Source organism: Rhinoraja longicauda, chromosome 11 (genome assembly GCF_053455715.1).
Source record: "Rhinoraja longicauda isolate Sanriku21f chromosome 11, sRhiLon1.1, whole genome shotgun sequence".
Taxonomy (NCBI): domain Eukaryota; kingdom Metazoa; phylum Chordata; class Chondrichthyes; order Rajiformes; family Arhynchobatidae; genus Rhinoraja; species Rhinoraja longicauda.
This window is the reverse complement of record NC_135963.1, coordinates 41,865,639-41,884,558: the sequence shown is the minus strand read 5'-3', so window position 1 is coordinate 41,884,558 and position 18,920 is coordinate 41,865,639. Positions and strand designations below refer to the sequence as shown.

General features: G+C 43.2%; 1 protein-coding gene across 2 annotated transcripts in view; it reads left to right on the top strand.

The window, feature by feature from the left end:
* The window catches only part of zbtb37 (zinc finger and BTB domain containing 37), a 37,026-nt gene extending 18,373 nt beyond the window's left edge, over nt 1-18,653 (top strand). Inside the window, exons 4-6 of one of the 2 annotated variants that reach the window (XR_013547795.1) lie at nt 526-628; nt 8,784-18,122; nt 18,212-18,653. Coding sequence is in view for 1 of the 2 variants with exons in the window: in XM_078407473.1 (XP_078263599.1) it covers nt 526-628; nt 8,784-9,266 (586 nt within the window). In the remaining variant the exon portion in view is untranslated. Of the gene's footprint in view, nt 1-525; nt 629-8,783; nt 18,157-18,211 lie in introns of those variants that run through there. The other variant, XM_078407473.1, reaches the window with a different exon arrangement.
* The last annotated feature ends 267 nt before the right edge of the window (nt 18,654-18,920 follow it).

The window sequence follows — 18,920 nt, the reverse complement described above, 5'->3', positions numbered from 1 at the left end:
CTCTCCCCACTCCCAATGGTGTGTGGGTGAATCTTTTTTAACAACTTCTTGTATTGTACCTTATTTTGAAAGTCTAAATGTACTCCTTCAGGAAACATGAGTGATTTTAGGGGGACTTCAAGTTTACAAAAAGAAGGATGAGGGAAACCAGGAGAACAGTGTTGATATTATTATAATAGATAGCAGATTCAGCAGGAAAGTGGATAAAACTGGCAGAGGTGCATGTCGTAACCGTGATGGAGATAATTTGGTCCGAGTGCTGTGTATTCTGAAGTTTATTATTGGCTACAGTATGACACTGTGATTGCAAGCAATCTGGTCCAGGTTTAGATATTTGCCTCGTGGAAGAGTTGGAGTCAGTCGCTTTTTGATTTTTTTTTCCATACTAGGGAGGTCACAATTCCTCGTTTCCGAATGTTCTCTTGCTGGTCTGTTGGTGTTTTGTGTCAATGTGCTGTCCATTTGCAACACTCCGCTATACTGGCGCTGACTAAACTCTGCATCATTGCTGTGCTTGCTGAACAGGTTCAGCCCATCGGGCAGCGTAGTTTGCACCGTGTCGGAGCGCCACAGAGCAAGGAGCGAGTCTCCAGGCAAAATTGATGAGCAGAAGCAGTCCAATTCACAGGTAATTCCATCAGTGCCAGTATCACTCACAATATTGTTAACCAGCTCCAATTGTTGGTTCTTATTTCATACAGAAATCGTGTTTCTAAGTCCAGGCATTTACTTTCCCAAATATAGGTCAATCATTGAGATTGAAATGTGGAAAGCTACAGTATGTATTGTATTGGAGTCAATATGAGGAGGGGGTTTGTATAGCAGGTGTGCGTGATGAACTGGCTTGCGCCCACAACTCTAACTTCTGCGGTCTTGGACTCAGCAGTTGCCAAATGGCTGTGATGCATCCCAATCTTTCCGTGGTGCCCCTACAGGGATATGATGTGGATTCTGTTGATTTATGTATCACGTTGTTCTGTTCGTGAGTTGGCTACTGGCCATCTCAAGATATTATACAATAGTTATGTGGTGTGGTTTGGGTAGGAACTGTTAAATGAAGTAAAACTATGGCCCATCTAATTGGAACTAGAGCTCGAAGGCTTTGAGAATCACTGTCACTCGTTCCTCCCAATCACTTCCACGTGCCATCTCTTGCATATTTATCCCAAAGTATTATTTTTCTAAATAAAATTAGTTTAATTTACATTTGAATAAATCAATTGCTTGCATACCTTTCTGAGGAATATGCTCCATTGTTCGGCTGTTGACACACTGAAATGATGGGCTGGGGTTTATTGGACAAACACCTCAGCTATCTGTATGTCAAGGCATAGCGTAATGAAGCAAGTTAAAGGAACTCAAGTTTGCTGTCATAGAAAGAATAGTCCTGCAGTTAAGTCAAGAGATACAACAGGTGTAGCCTACTTCAGAAGAGGCACTTCCCTGGATGTGTTGAGCTGAGGCAGATATTCTTCCCCCAGTATGGTGAGAAGGAAGCCAAGTACTGAGATGAAGGTGGCTTGGTTGGAAATTGAAAGGGAGTTCAGCAGAGGATTGTGGTATGGTGGTTGGCTGCTCAACTACTTGTAGCATTGATGGAATGTGGTGATATTGGAGAGACAGTTTAATTTGCATTAAAACTCTTGCGGGATAAACGCCCACATTGTTCTAGTGAACTAAGCAAGTATGCACTGTGTGAGATTAGGATTACATTCTGATGTACGCATCGCCCTTTACCCCCGCTTTGCCATTTTGAGCATGCACCGTCAGATATCTCTTTACATCCCTGTGAAACACCACTGCTTACAAGCATCCAGTCACATAAATAACCCTCTACCATCACCATCTGTCTCCTATTGCCTAGCCAATTTTGTTTCCAATTTACCAATTATCATAGATTCCATGGGACCTAATCTTTTAGACCAGTCACCCACGTAAGACCTTGTCAAAGACCGTTCTGAAGTTCATGTAAACCACAACTACTGTACAATGCTTATCACATTGTTACCTCTTCAAAACATTCAGTCAGATTTGTCGGACAAGAATTGCCATGGAACAAAGAAACATAAGGAGAACTCGGGTCGAGCGGCATCTGTGGAGACTTTCCATCAGGACCGAGAGTGAAGAAAATAAGTTTCCAGTATACAGTGTTGTAAAGGCAGAGGGGAAGGGAAACAGAAGCTGGTAAGTATTAGAACCAGATGGAGGATGGGTGGAATGATGGGCAGATGAATCAGGTAGGAGAGAGGAGAAAATGAACAAAGTGAAAGGAAAACGAGGTGGACAGGCGAGTGGCGTGGGAGGAGAGCACTGGGAGAGTGGCTTGCCTGAAATTGGAAAGTTCCATGTTTACATCATAGAGCTCCGAGTTACTCAAGTGGAATACAAGGCCGGTGTGGGAGAGTTAAAAGGACTTGCAACCAAAAGATCAACCATGTGTTCCACTAAGCAGTTACCTAGTGTATGCTTGATTTCCCCAATGTAGAAAAGGCCACATTGGATGCACGATTGCACTGGACTGGGTTGGAAGAGCGGGAGATGAACCTCTGTCTTACATAAGGACTTTTTAGGTCCCAAGGGACAGGGAGGGGTGGGTGGAGAATCATGAACTGACCAGGCAGTCAAAAAGAGTTGTTATTAGGGAAAGTAGAAAGGAGGAGAGGGGAAGATGTGACTGGGATCACATTGGACCTAGCAAGAATGGCGAAGGATGATATGGAGGATGCAGAGGCTGTTGGGGTGAAAGGTAAGGGGAACTCCGTCACTGTTCTCTCTGGTGAAAGGAGTGTGAGAGCAGACACGCAGCAAATAGAAAAAATGCATGTGTGAGAGTTTCGTCAAGTATGGCAGAATGTAACCCACTTTTCAGGAAGGAAGAGGACATTTTAGACAGTCAAGAGCCGAAGACCTCACCTTGAGAACAGATGTGAAGGAGATGGAGAAACTGCAAAAAAGGGGATGGGGTCCTTACAGGAAAAATGCCTCTTCCTCCTCAGTCCTCCTGCAGTCTCAACCCAAAACATTGGTATACAGTGTCAACATTCTTGCAACATTTGGTTTTTAGTGCCATATTCCAGCATCTCTGTCACTTTTCCCTTGACAAAGCACATTGGCTATCTCTGATTAGTCTCTACCTTTCCAAGTGATCATTAATTCTGTCCCTTAGAATTTTCCTGCTACTCGTGTTAGACTCACAGGTCTGTAATTACCAGGCTTTTCCCTGCTGCCTCTCTTGAAAGTGGGACAACATTTACTATGTTCCAGTCATCTGGTACCTCGCGAAGGCCTACCAAGATTGAAAAATCTCAGCTGGAGCCCCAGCAATTTTGCCCCTTGCATCCTGTAGTAGCCTGTGATAAATCTCACCTGGCCCTGTGGAATTGTCCACCTAGTGTTTACGAAAGAGTGTTTCCTCGTTTGTTAAAGCATCTGAAGTGCTTTTCCACACTTCTTGTCTTGATAGGCAGAAAATGTGGTGTTGCTGCTGCTGCCTAGCATTGGGGTTTCAAATGGGTGGCATAGTATGTAGACTTATTGGTGAGTGCAAACATTATGGGCTAAAGGGTCTGTTTTCATGCTTTATCGCTCTTCTTCTTCTACTTCTTCTTGTGTTTGAGGCAGCAGAAGTTACGAAGCTGCTTCTGCTTCTATCTCTGTTTGTTGTCGTTCGTCTGACTGAGGTCAGTTGACAGGGTTCACCACGGGGAGGTCGACAACATGAGCCCTCTTTATCGCTCGGAGTCTGTGAAACATAACCTATCAGATGCCAGAATGGGAGGATCATGGGATCCTGGCTACAGAAGTGCGTACCATTTCCAGAGTTGAATGTTGGTATGTGGCTCTACAGAGTGAGACAAAGTTGGAGACAGGCTCCCCCTGATGAAGGATCCCAGACCTGAAACTTTAACTCTGTTTCTCCTTCCAATGATGCTACCCGACCAGCATTCTTTATTTTAATTTCAAATTTTGGGACAATCCGAGCAGGAGGACTCCTCCTTTGATGAGTCCCCAGGCTAGATTTTATTCCCCTGTTAATTTACTGCAACCATTGTGCTAAAGATAGACACAAAATGCTGGAGTACCTCAACGGGACAGGCAGTATCTCTGGAGAGAAGAAATGGGTGACGTTTCAGGTTGAGATCCTTCTTCAGACTGATGACAGGGGAGGGGGCGGGACAAAGGTAGATAAGGAAGTGTAAGGTGTGAGAATAGGACAAAGGGAATGCAGTTCAAGGAAAATGTAGAATAGATCAATGTTAGCTGGGGGAAGTTAACATTGTGCCAGGTGTGTCTCTTTAAATGTAATCTTCAATCTGGAACGAGTATATGGATTGCATTGGGTGTAATGAACATATTCCTTCTCTCCTCCTCTCTTTGCTTAGATTAAAGGTGGGGCTTGTAGGCGTCTCTGGAAAACGTACAGTGATGAAATAAAAAAATAAAAGATGCCGAGTTATACTTTGCATGGTTCGCTTGGGGGAAAGTTCACAATGTACATGCAGATAGCACCCTGAAAACCAGTGTAAATTGTGGGAAGAGGGTACTAACATAAACTGCCCATCAGCCACCTCTTGCCCCATCTGTGAAACAGTTTCCAGTTCCCACTTTATCCACATCACACCCACCAAAGCAGGGTGCAATCGAGTCATCTACAATTCTAAGAGATTGCCAAGAAAGAAGTGAATGCAGATTGAGCAATTGTTAAAGGATGAATGAATGACGGGTTTAAACTGTGTTAAGTTAAGGTACATATTTATTATTGGGATTGCTGGATTCCTCTGCGAAACATGGATTGGCTTCCTGCACATGGAGTATCAGAAAAGTATGACTGGCCATATAAAGAGTTCATTACACTGTCCTGGACATAAAATTAATGCGAAGAATAAGGAGCTGACTCCTTATTCCAGAAAATTAGAATAAAAAAGACTAAAGGTCATGCATAGCTGTACAGTGCTCTGGTTGTACCACACCTGGAGCACTGAACTGTTCTGGCTACTGTACTTTCGGGAAAAAAAAGCTTGAGGGTATACAGTACAGGTTCACCTGCATTGGTATTACCTCTTGTACCCATGCAGAACTCACTGACATCATCAATTTCACCACTAATTTCCATCCTGCTCTTAAATATACTTGGACCATCTCCGACATCTCTCTACTGTTTCTGGATCTCACCATCTCCATCACAGGAGACAGACTAGTGACCGACATCTACTACAAACCCACTGACTCCCATAGCTATCTGGACTACACTTCTTCCCACCCTGTTTCCTGTAAAAACTCTATCTCCTACTCCCAATTCCTCTGTCTACGCTGCATTTGCGCCCAGGATGAGGTGTTCCATACTAGGGCATCGGAGATGTCCTCATTCTTTAGGAAACGGGGGTTCCCCTCTTCCATTATAGATGAGGCTCTCACTAGGGTCTCCTCCATATCCCGCAGCTCCGCTCTTGCTTCCTTTCCCCCTACTCGTAACAAGGATAGAGTCCCCCTTGTCCTCGCCTTCCACCCCATCAGCCATCGCATACAACAAATTATCCTCCAACATTTCCGCCACCTCCAAAGGGATCCCACCACTGGCCACATCTTCCCATCTCCACCCCTTTCTACTTTCTGCAGAGACCGTTCCCTCCGAAACTCCCTGGTCCACTCGTCCCTTCCCACCCAAACCGCCCCCTCCCCAAGTACTTTCCCCTGCAACCGCAGGAGATGCAACACCTGTCCCTTTACCTCCCCCCTCAACTCCATCCAAGGATCCAAACAGTCTTTCCAGGTGAGGCAGAGGTTCACCTGCAAGTCCTCCAACCTCATCTATTGTATCCGCTGTTCCAGATGTCAACTTCTCTACATCGGCGAGACCAAGCGAAGGCTCGATGATCGTTTCACTGAACACCTCCGCTCAGTCCGCCTCAACCAACCTGATCTCCCGGTGGCTCAGCACTTCAACTCCTCCTCCCATTCCCAATCTGACCTTTCTGTCCTGGGCCTCCTCCATTGTCAGTGTGAGGCCCAGCGCAAATTGGAGGGCAACACCTCATATTTCGCTTGGGCAGTTTACACCCCAGCAGTTTGAACATTGACTTCTGCCACTTCAGGTAGTCTGTGTCTACTCCAGCATTTTGTGTCTACCTTCGATTTAAACCAGCATCTGCAGTTTTTTTTCTACAGGTCCACCACTGATTTTTCTGGCAACCTTGGTTCCAGGGCCTCGTCATATTATCCGTTTTGCCGGACCAACAGATGTCACTAAATAATGATACAACAATGCACCTCTGACTCACTGATTATACCCCTCTGGTGTCTCCAAAGCACCATGGACTGCTAGAAACTTAAATAAAACAAATTAAATTTAAATTAATTTTGCAGCGAAACTTGCATTTCTCAGCGAAAGCTGAAGTGTTCCATTGGTACAATCTTTGCTGCTGTTCGGAAAACCTTGATTGATATGATTTGATCTGGTTTCTGTGTAATGACACACCAGGCCCCTTTTATTGCCATTATTGTTAAAATGTTTGTGCACATTTAGTTGCTGAAAGGAGTGGTACAGGAGATTTGAGTACCTGGTAGCAAAAGCCCCTAGTGAGTTTAAAAGAAAGGCAGGCACCAGCAGAGTGGCTGTGCCTGAGGTAAAGGGCTGTGATTGAGGCAGAGGCTTGGATTTAAGAGGTTTCCGTGAGGAGGCTGAGCTGAGCATGTCGGTAAGATAAGATATGGTACGGTCTTTTTAACTTGTCCCTTTGATCTTAATACAGTTAGGATAGCAGCAGTGTGCTCCTGCAGGCAGGGAACCCTCCAGTGTCTCTGGTAACGACTCATGTAGGAAGTGTGTCCCACAGCAGCTCCTGACAGATCATACGTAGGAACTAGAGCTGTAACTGAACACATTCAGGATCATCTAGGATACTGAGAGCATCATGGATAGGGATCTTAGCGAGATGATGTTACCTAAGATGTAGGCAGAAAGTAGCTGGGTGACCACCAGGAGAGGTAAAGGGAGCAGACGGATTGTGGACACTTCTCTAAAAACACTGATATGATTTTAGAATTGTTGGTGGGGTGGGGAGGAATAACAGTTCAGGAGAAAGCAGCAGCCAAGTTCATGGCACCAAAACTGGTTCTGAGGTACAACAGATGTCAATGACAGCGTGCAGTGGACAAGACAGACAGGAACCTTGCAGATTGCAGAGTTGCAAGAATAATAGGGTTGTGTAGTGGCCTGGCGGAGGCCAGAGAAAAGGCACAACGCCAGGCAGTTTTAGATAAGGTTCTTTATTAGGCTGTGAGCTCCTGCTCACAGCGTAGTCCACCTAGGGATGAGCCACGCCTCCCCACGGGCTGGCTTTTAACCCCTTACGCCTGTCCGTCACGTGACGAGGGGGCTGACCCAAGGAGTGGCCTGATCCCCAGGGACCGCCACAGTTGTTGTAATAGGGGTTTTTAACTTGCCTAATATAGACTGGGACTGCCGTAGTGCTATGGCTCAGAAGGGGTGGAATTTGTTGAGTCTGTTCAGGAAGGTTTCCTCGGGCATCAATATAGAGGGGCAGATGGTGAACAAACCCAGAGATGAAAAGACAAAAGGTGTGAGTCAAGGGATTGAAGAGTTGCAAATTGTGATGCTAGAGTAAGGAAAATAGGAGGAGGGGAGAAATAGGTGCGAATCCAGGTGGGGCAGAGAGGAGCGGGGTGTTGGGGAAAGAAGGGAGAAGGGGCAGGTTTTGTAGTTACCTAAAATTGAAGAATTTATTGTTCATACCGCTGGGTTGTGAGCTACCCAAGCGGAATATGAGGTGTTGTTCCCCCAGTTTATGAGTGACTTCACTCTGGCAATGGGTGAGTCCCAGGACAGAAATGTCAGTTTGGGAATGGGAAAAGGAGTTGTTCTTCCGGCTTCCTGTGGATTTGAATTAGAATATTGGGTGTTACAGACTTATTGTGGACAGTAATTTGAGCTGGTTCATTTCTATAACAAAATATTATTGCACTTCATCCGCTATTTTTAGTGTTTCTTTATCAATCAGTACAATTTCTCAAAGTTGCTATCAACAGTTTCACTCCATTCTACTAGGTATGTAACATTCCGAAACATTCTCCTGTCTATAGAAAAGAAGATATGCTTTTCAGATCTAACTTGTTAGCAGATTAAAATTCTTTGAAATTCAAACACGAACATGTCTCAAACGCATCAAGGCACATATCTGGTTTTCTTTAGACTTTATTTTAGACTTTAGAGACCCTTCAGCCCACCGAGTCTGTGCAGACCATCCATCACCCCGTACTAACACTAAGCTACACACAAGAGACAACTTTACAACCTACCAAAGCCAATTAACCTACAAACTTATACATCTTTGGAGTGTGGGAATAAAACGGAACACCTGGAGGAAACCCACGCGGTCACAGGGAAAACGTACAACTCCGTACATATAGCACCCATAGCCAGGATCGTATCCGGGTCTCTGGTGCTGTAAGGCAGCAATTCTACCGCTATACTGCCCTCTGCTAATTGTTTATCCCTTCTTCACTGCATTTTCTACATTACAACTATGATTGTGTCAGAAGAGTATAGTCACACAGTCATAGTTGTAATGTAGAAAATGTTGATTGTAGAAGATCAAACTAATGAAAGGCAAAGCTTTGCAACATTGTGCGAATGAAATGTAAGGTCTTAAGGTTATAAAAAATCAGTACTGTAAAGGTAGCCAACTTCTGGACTTTGATTAACCCTTTCTTCACATTTCCTGCTTGCTTTGAATCGTCTGAGTTGACATTGTGCTCTCTTCTAGACTGGCGACATCCCACTTTTTGGCACCAGTGGTTATGAAGAATACCTCCGGGACCAAGAAGTGGCCGAACGCTGGTACCGTTACAATCCTCGTCTGACGTGCCTGTACTGTGGCAAATCTTTCAACCAGAAGGGGAGCCTAGACCGTCACATGCGGTTGCACATGGGCATAACGCCGTTTGTGTGCCGGATCTGTGGGAAAAAGTACACCCGCAAGGACCAGCTGGAATATCACATACGCAAGCACACTGGGAATAAGCCCTTCCACTGCCACGTGTGCGGCAAGAGCTTCCCATTCCAGGCCATTTTAAATCAGCATTTCAAAAAGAACCATCCGGGTTGCACGCTGCTGGAAGGGCTGCACAGTATCTCACCAGAGACAATGTCCAAGGGACAGAACGGAGAACAGTCGCCACCTCAGGACCAGGCGAAAGCAGTGGGTGAACTCACTCACACTTCCATCTCAACCACAGGTCCTGACTGAATGCACTGGAGGCAGATGTCTGTCTGAGAGACTGCAGAGGCACTGTTGTTTTTAGAGTGGACTATTGCTTTTGGATTTAGAACCATTTATATGAAGGGTTTTTTTCTGCAAGGAAGGAAGATCAAACTCCCCAGCTGCAGGGTTGTCGAAATTCAAACAACCCCTATTCTTTTAATATCATGACTTTTCTCCGCCTTATGAAAGTCACAAGCAAGGGATTCTTGGGTGTATAAAGACAAGAAGGGGCAGTGGGGAGGAAGGTCCCTGAATACTAGAAGACCGAATAGTTAATATTGAATGAGCAGATTTATAACAAAGTATTTGACTGCATTGATGCCAGTGATCCCCTTGGGCAGTTAGTGCAACAGTCTGAGCCCCTTCCTGTGCTCATTCCTCAACAGGTCTTGAGCTGCCTCCCTGAAGTCGTCAAAGTGACTTATTCAGAGCTGTACCATTTAGAAGGGATAACAGAAAAGAAATCAGGAACATCCATTCTGTAAAGATGTGATTGTTCAGGCAGATTGGCGTTAGAAAATGATGGGGAAGGTAAATCGGTCTGGAGTGGAACATCTTAATTATGCTCCTCAGTGTGAAGTGATGTGGGTGGCAAATGGAAAACCCTGTGGTTCTGTACATTTCTGTAAACGCCTGACAAATGTGTTTTTAACCATAGATAGTACTTAAAAGAAATGGGGATACTCCAAACGAGCATGGGTGTCCTGGTTTGACAGTAGATTTACAGTTGAGTGGATTTGAGTGTGTAATGTTTCTCATAGTGTATGTGCCCTTTCGCCCAAGATCTCTTTGAGGATTCAATGTGTATCATGGTTTCTCCATCCAAAATACCTCCTGTGAAATTTGCAATGAAGCATTTCTGTGTCCGCTTGTGAAGCAACAATTATCAAAAATGGATTGGGGAAATGTGCAGAACACGGACTATTCCAAAAAAAATAGCATTCCAAGAATAAACTAATGAAGTCATTGGTCCTTTGGTGCAGAAATGCTCCTGCAGAATAGGTTAGTTTGATGGAGTGGACCGGACAGTGAATCAGTGTTTCAGCTAACCTCCAGCCTGAGTCTCCAGCAAGGTGCTGTACTGTGACACAATTGCAATATGTTTCTATCTCATTTTGCAATTTTTTTTATTTTACTCTCAACTGATACTATTTACTGTTCTAGCAATGTTTTCAGCTTAAGGGATGGTTGAAATCTACTGTTATTGAGAAATACACAGATGATTGAAAGGATTGGTAGGTACAGGGGGAGAAGCAGTGAGGTTCCTGAACAAAGTCATAGACTATTTGATAGTGATATGTTCACACAAAAAAAACTCTCCCTCCAAAACGATTAAGGCACTGAGTCGATTGAAAATATCAAAACTGAGCTTGATATGGTTTTTGTCATAAGATTGAATTAATTAAATAGGATTGGTTATAAGGAGCTAAGGGACAGATCAGCAATGATTTAACTGAATGGAACAACAAACTCAATTGACTGGTTTATTTCATTTCCAGTGGCCACTAACAATCAGAATCATAAGTGCATCATATCACAACATTGTGACGATCTACAGTGCCTTCCATAATGTTTAGGACAAAGACCCATCATTTATTTATTTGCCTCTGTGCTCCACAATTTGAGATCTGTAATAGAAAAAAATCACATGTGGTTAAAGTGCACATTGTCAGATTTTATTAAAGGTCATTTTAATACATTTTAGTTTCACCATGTAGAAATTACAGCTGTGTTTATACACAGTCCCCCCATTTCAGGGCACCATAATGTTTGGGACACATGGCTTCACAGGTATTTGTATTTGCTCAGGTGTGTTTAATTGCCTCCTTAATGCAGGTATAAGCGAGCTTTCCTCCAGTCTTTCCATCACCTTTGGAAACTTTTATTGCTGTTTATCAACATGAGGACCAATGTTGTGTCAATAGAAGTCAAAGAAGCCATTATGAGACTGAGAAACAAGAATAAAACTCTTAGTGACATCAGCCAAAAATCTCAAATTGTGGAGTACAGGGGCAAATAAATAAATGATGCGTCTTTGTCCCAAACATTATGGAGGGCACTCTGCATGGGTCAGAGCTGCTGCTACACTCGGCATGAATAATTTAAACCAATAATCGCTTTGGACAATTGGATGGACGCATCCAGGACAAATGCAAAAAATAATAATTTCAGTTGGATGGAGGTCAGCAAGGGATGAATTAAACAGTGATTAGAGGGGCACTAAATTTGTGAAGAAGTTTTGGATTAGTGTTCCCAGAATGGTTAGTAAACAGAAACTTGCATTCAATGAGGAACAAGATGAACTCTGGCCAAGATAAAGGTTCTGTTTGTTCATTCTGCAAAGAGATGGCGATTAAATGTAGTTCATTCCATGAATAGCAAGGAGCCCAATAATAAGCCCGTGGAACGCACTGGAAATGCAGCCTCAGTAACTGAAATTTCCATAAACCATTACCTATGACTTTCTGCTATTGAGCTAATTTTTCAATGCGATTTGCGATTTTCCCTTTGGATCCCAGGGTTTGCTTTCTTCATCAATCTGCCATATATGAGAACGTCTCAGATTGATGAAGAAATCTCACTTTCACCATCAATATCTCCTCAAAAATATTCGCTGTCTTGAGCCCAACCCCAATCTTCCTGTAAAAGAAGACAAACCATGCAGACTGCCATTAATTAACCTGTGCCTTCTTTAAATGCTGGTTTGTGCTGTTATAGTCAGAGAGTCTTAGAGCACAGATAGAGCTTCAGCCCAACCTTCCCATGCCAACCTATGATGCCCCAATGACAGTAGTCCCACCTGCCCACATAATCCTACAGTGATCCCATTTCTTTCCCCCAAAAGCATAGGGACCACCACCTGGAAGTCGCCCTTCAAACCACACACCATCCTGACTTAGAAATATATTGCTGTTAATTCACTGTTGTTGGGTTAAAATCCTGGAACACCCTACCTAACAACATTATGGGGAAACCCACACCTCAAGGACTGCAGCTGAGTACCTGCTTCATCACTATAAGGGTAAATGGCAGACGAGTTGAACCGGTACTATGGATCTGTCTTCACTAAGGTAGATACAAACAATCTCCCAATGTTCTAGTGGATCCTAGGGTGACGGAGGAACTGAAGGAAATCCACATTAAGCAGGAAATGGTGTTGGGTAGACTGATGGGACGGAAGGCTGATAAATCCCCAGGGCCTGATGGTCCGCATCCCAGGGTACTTAAGGAGGTGGCTCTAGAAATCATGGATGCATTGGTGATCATTTTCCAATGTTCTATCGATTCAGCATCAGTTCCTGTGGATTGGAGGGTAGCTAATGTTATCCCACTTTTTAAGAAAGGAGGGAGAGAGAAAACAGGAAATTATAGACCAGTTAGTCTGACATCAGTGGTGGGGAAGATGCTGGAGTCAATTATAAAAGAAGAAATTGTGGAGCTTTTGAAACAGTAACAGGATCGTTCTGAGTCAGCATGGATTTACGAAGGGGAAATCATGCTTGACTAATCTGGAATGTTTTGAGGATGTAACTAGGAAAATGGACAGGGGAGAGCCGGTGAATGTAGTGTACCTTGACTTTCAGAAAGCCTTCGACAAGGTCCCACATAGGAGATTAGTGGGCACAATTAGAGCACATGGTATTGAGGGTAGGGTACTGATGGGTAGAAAATTGGTTGGCAGACAGAAAGCAAAGAGTGGGGATAAACGGGTCCCTTTCAGAATGGCAGGCAGTGACTAGTGGGGTACCGCAAGGCTCGGTGCTGGGACCGCAGCTATTTACAATATACATTAATGACTTGGATGAAGGGATTAAAAGTAACATTAGCAAATTTGCAGATGACACAAAGTGTGAGCTGTGAGGAAGATGCTCTGAGGTTGCAGGGTGACTTGGACAGGTTGTGTGAGTGGGCGGATGCATGGCAGATGCAGTTTAATGTGGATAAGTGTGAGGTTATCCACTTTGGTGGTAAGAATAGGAAGGCAGATTATTATCTGAATGGTGTCAAGTTAGGAATTGTACAACGAGATCTGGGTGTCCTAGTGCATCAGTCACTGAAAGGAAGCATGCAGGTACAGCAGGCAGTGAAGAAAGCCAATGGAATGTTGGCCTTCACAACAAGAGGAGATGAATATAGGAGCAAAGAGGTCCTTCTGCAGTTGTACAGGGCCCTAGTGAGACCACACCTGGAGTACTGTGTGCAGTTTTGGTCTCCAAATTTGAGGAAGGATATTCTTGCTATTGAGGGCGTGCAGCGTAGGTTCACTAGGTAAATTTCCGGAATGGCGGGACTGTCGTATGTTGAAAGACTGGAGTGACTAGGCTTGTATACACTGGAATTTAGAAGGATGAGAGGGGATCTTATTGAAACATAAGAATATTAAGGGGTAGGACACGTTAGAGGCAGGAAACATGTTCCCAATGTTGGGGGAGTCCAGAACCAGGCGCCACAGTTTAAGAATAAGGGGTAGGCCATTTAGAACAGAGATGAGGAAAAACCTTTTCAGTCAGAGAGTTGTAAATCTGTGGAATTCTCTGCCTCAGAAGGCAGTGGAGGCCAATTCTCTGAATGCTTTCAAGAGAGAGCTAGATAGAGCTCTTAAGGATAGCGGAGTCTGGGTATTGGGAGAAGGCAGGAACGGGGTACTGATTGAGAATGATCACATTGAATGGTGGTGCTGGCTCGAAGGGCCGAATGGCCTACTCCTGCACCTATTGTCTATTTGTGGAGGGGCAATTAAATGGCAGCTCAGCCCTCATCCCTTGAATGAATAAAAAATACAATTCTCATCAACTCCATCCAGAATCTACCCTTTACCTTCACTGGAATTTAGACGGATGAGAGGGAATCTTAGAAACATATAACATTCTTAAGGGATTGGACCGGCAAGATGCAGGAAACATGTTCCCGATGTGGAGGAGTCCAGAACCAGGGGTCACAGTTTAAGAATAAGGGGAAGGCCATTTAGGACTGAGATGAGGAAAAACTTTTTCACCCAGAGAGTTGTGAATCTGTGGAATTATCTGCACAGATAATGGATGTTTTCCAGAGAGAATTAGATATACCTCTGAGGGCTAACGGAATCAAGGGATATGGGGAGAAACCTGGAAATGGGGTACTGATTTTGGATGATCAGCCATAATCATATTGAATGGCAGTGCTGGCTGGAAGGACTGAATGGCCTACTCTTGCATCTATTTTCTATGTTTCTACGACTGGGGGCAATTTTCTGCGGTCTGTTACTCTACCACTGGCATCTCTTTGGTTTATAGTTGGAGTACCTGGAGGAAACTCGCATAGTCACAGGGAGAATGTGCAAAGGGACAATAGGACCAGAGGTCAGAATTAAACCAGGATTGTTGATACTGAACTGCAGCTCTAGATGCACCACTCCTCTTTACATAACAACACCACATCTACAGTCGTCCAGTTGTTTCACACCAAATGTGTACACAGTATTGGCAAGTAAGCCTGTGCTATTTTCTATCGTGCTGCTTTTCACAGTCCTGGTTACATTTTATCTGTAGCTGGTAATTTATTTACGCCTGAAGATACTTGGATTGTTCTCTGTTTATCATTTCCATTGTGGCACATTCTTCCTCAAATTCAATTACACTCATCGCACATTTTTTTTTCGTGTAGATGCAGAGGATTCATTCAGAACTTTACACATGTCACCCCCTACTTGGTCATGCTATTGTTTTTGTAATAACACCTTTTCCTTTCTAATCCTCCAGAGCACCTCTAGTTTTCTTTATATTTTACCTGTCATTGTATTTTCATCTGATCTCATTACTCTCCTAGTGTTCCTTTAAATTCCATCGCTGTATCTTCTAGATTCTCTGTGGTAACTGCAGTTGACCACAGATATGGAGGTCTGAACAGGAAAAAAAAGGAGGCATAGGTCAAATACAGGCAGATGAGATCTAGCAAATTCCTAGAGGAATACAGAGGATGAAGGAGTATACTTAAGAAAATCAGGAGGCAAAAAGGGTGCATGAGATGGCTCTGGCAGAGGATTAAGGAGAATCCAATAAGATTTTATAGGTATATTAAGGGAAAAAGAGTAACAGGAGATTAGGGCCCATCAAAGACCACAGTGGACATAAATGAGTGGAGCCGCGGGGGATGGGCGGTCCAAAATGAACATTTCTCTTTTTTTTTAGCATGGAGAGAAACATGGAAGACCAGGAAACTCGGGAAAATTCATGGGGATGGCCTGTGGATAGTCGGCATTACGGTAGAGGAGGAACCTTGGCTGAGATATATACATCATCATTAATCATTGGTGAGGGTCCGGAAGACCAGAGATTGGCTAATGTTGTGCCTTTATTTAAGAAAGTCTGCAAAGAAAAATCTGAGAACTATAGACCAGTAAGTCTAGCATCTATGGTAGGTAAGTTACTGGAGTGTATTCTGAGGGATAATGTATACATGCATTTGAAACGACGGATTGATTAGAGTTTGTCAGCCCGGTTTTGTGCGTGGGAAACTATGTCTCACAAATTCAAAGATATAACCAAGGACGATATGGGAATGGCAGTAGGAATAATCCATATGGACTTCAACAAGACCTTTCGATGAGGAACCACATGGTAAACTATTAATATCATTATCAAATAATTTGGATAAAAATGTACAAAGTGTAGTCAGTAAGTTTGCTGACAATAAAATGGGTGATATTGTCGACAGTGAAGAAGGTTAACAAGAATTGCAGCAGGATTTTGCTATTGGCTAAGTGGGCTGTGGAATGGCAAGCGGAGTTTAATTCTGATAAGTGTGAGGTGTTGCAATGTGGGAAGTCAAACTAGTGTAGGACTTTCACAGAGAGCCCCGGGGACTGTTGGAGAACAGAGGGACCTAGGAGTTTAAGTACATACTTCCCTGAAAGTGGCGTCAAAAGTAGATAGGATGGTGACGAAGGCTTTTGGAAGGCTGGCTTTCATGTCGGGATTGAGAATGTAAGTTAGAGATTTATATTGCAGATGTACAGGACTTTGGTAAGACCACACTTGGAGTATTGTGTTCAGTTTTGGTCACCCTGCTGCAGGAAAGATGCCATTAAGCTGGAAAGAGTGCAGAAACGATTGATGCGGATGTTGCCAGGACTCAAGCCACTGAGTAATAGGGAGAGGTTGGGCAGACAAGGACTTTATTCATTGGAGTTTAGGAGTCTGAGTGCTGATCTTATAGAGGTGTACAAAATCATGAGGGGCATAGATAGATTGAATGCACACAGTTGTTTTTACTGTGTTAAGGGAATGAAGAACTAGAAAAGTTTAAGATGAGGGGGAAGTCATTTAATAGGAATCCACAGGTAAACCTTGTCAGACAGAGGGTGTTACGTTTATGGAACGAGCTGCCAGAGAAAGTGGTTGAGACAGGTACAATAACAAAATTAAAAAACATTAAGACATGTACATGGATCGGAAAGGTTTTGAAGGATATGGGTCAAACATGGGCAAATGAGACTAGCTTAGGTGGATATCTTTGGTACCATGGATGAGTTGGGCGAACGGTTCTGTCTGCTGTACGACATGTTGCGCTCTCACTATCCGTTATAAGGCTCCCTTAGTCCGAGACGTTCCTCAACATTTGTGGATATTAGAATTGGGAGATCTCTATCATGGACAGTTAGCTGAATATAATTTGGCCAGTCCAAATTTATAGTTTTTACTCCTGGTCTGTATGTGTTTTTTACTCTTGACACTGATAAATCCAACTGAATCATGATCAATCCCCCAAATATGATTGATCTGTGCCATATTTTTCACATGCCCAGGTTACCTTCCAAAACTAAGTAGTGCTGCTTCCATCACCCATTGGACTGCTTCATGCTGATTTTAAATTTATTCAGGAGAATTGTTTTTCAAAATTCTGCTCCTTCCATACCCTTCATACTCGCGTTATCCCAGTCAGTGTTAGGACTGTTGAATTTCCATTGCCTTGTTATTTTTGCATTCTTCATAAATTTGTCCACATGTTTTCCCCTCTCTTCCTCTCTCCCAGAAATATGATTTCCCCTCTTTATCCAGTTCTTCCTGTATGGTTTAGTTTTTAGGGCTACTCATATTTCAGTACTACTCTCTTGTTGTCTAAAGCTGTATCACTCCCACACATACACACTCACTCTCGCACTCTTTTACGCTGAATTGAAAACTATTCCCATGAATCCTGGGGCTAAAACCCCAAATTATTTTATCTAAATTTGACTTTTTAGTGTTGATGGTATTGCAGGATTGTCGTACTTCACTTCAGTAGAGAACGATTCAAAATATTTATTGAACATTTCTGCCTTTTTACGTTGCCTACAAATTGACACCAGGTCATTGTTTATTTTTTGGGAGAGGTTGAATCCATGTTCATAACAATAGAAAACAAATTTGGACCCGAGGTTATAACCAAGAGGCAAACTGGGAATAATAGTGATAACAGTGGGAGAGCAGGTTTGACTCAAGTTTACAATAAAGGAGAGGAGGAGGTTGAGCTTGGGTTTATAATTAGGGAGGAGGAGGGGGTCGACTTGGAATTATAATGGGGAGAGGGATCATTTATCATTGTGACGTATTAATACAGCTAATGGTTTTCTAATATGTAATTTATTTGTAGATCACCATCCCATCTGTATTTCCTATTCTATCTTTTCTAGTCTTTCCTTGTGTCAGACTGGGCCTGTTTTAAATTTTAAAAACTTTGAGTCCCAGTTTCTAACAGTGAATGTAATCATGGAACAGAAGTTATGTGAAAGCAAAAGCTGGCTGATATGTGATAGCAAGTAATTTGTTAATACTGAGGGATAACTTGAAAACTTGTGAACATTATTCACCACATCTCCAGCAGGTAGGCAAAGAACATGAGGAAAATAAACTGATTCTAGAGAATTTTATATTCTGTGTTTGTTTTAAAGTGTTCCTTTTTGTCTATTCCAGCCATGCTGTGGGATCAGGCAATCCAGCTCCAATCACTTAGACCACTAACCATTCAAGCATTTGGCTGAAAAGGGAGATCACATGTGATGACAACTCTTCCTAATGTCACAGCAGGGACTGTAGGATTCCTTGGCTGTGAGGTGGTCTGAGGGCCGTTCCATGATAACAAACAAGTTCCATTTTTACAGACATCCATGAGTAACTTTTATCCATCAGTCGACAAATGCACAAATGGACCTCCAATTGTTGGAATAACTCAGTGGATCGGTGAGCATTTCTGGAAGACATGGAGAGGTGACGGTTCAGACTGAAGGGGTCCTGACCCAAAATGTCAGCTGTCCATTTCTTCCAGAGATGCCACCTGACATGTTGAGTTACTTAATGTTGAGTTACACCCATTCCTTCTCTCCCGAGATGCTGCCTGACCTGCTGAGTTACTCCAGCATTTTGTGAATAAATCATGTTGAGTTACTTTGTGCTTTGTGTCCTACACAAGATTCTAGCATCTCCAGTTCCATGTGTTTACACGAAAATTACTCTATATGGTATGCATACCTCAACAGTATTGTAATGAATGGCATCAAGAGTGCATATTTTCTCTGATCATCTTCAGGCATTTCTTACATGGGATTAGATGCCCAGTAGTTAGACACCTGGCATATCGGGAGGAAAGAGTTGCATTTTAAGATGACAAAGCCATGATGGATAA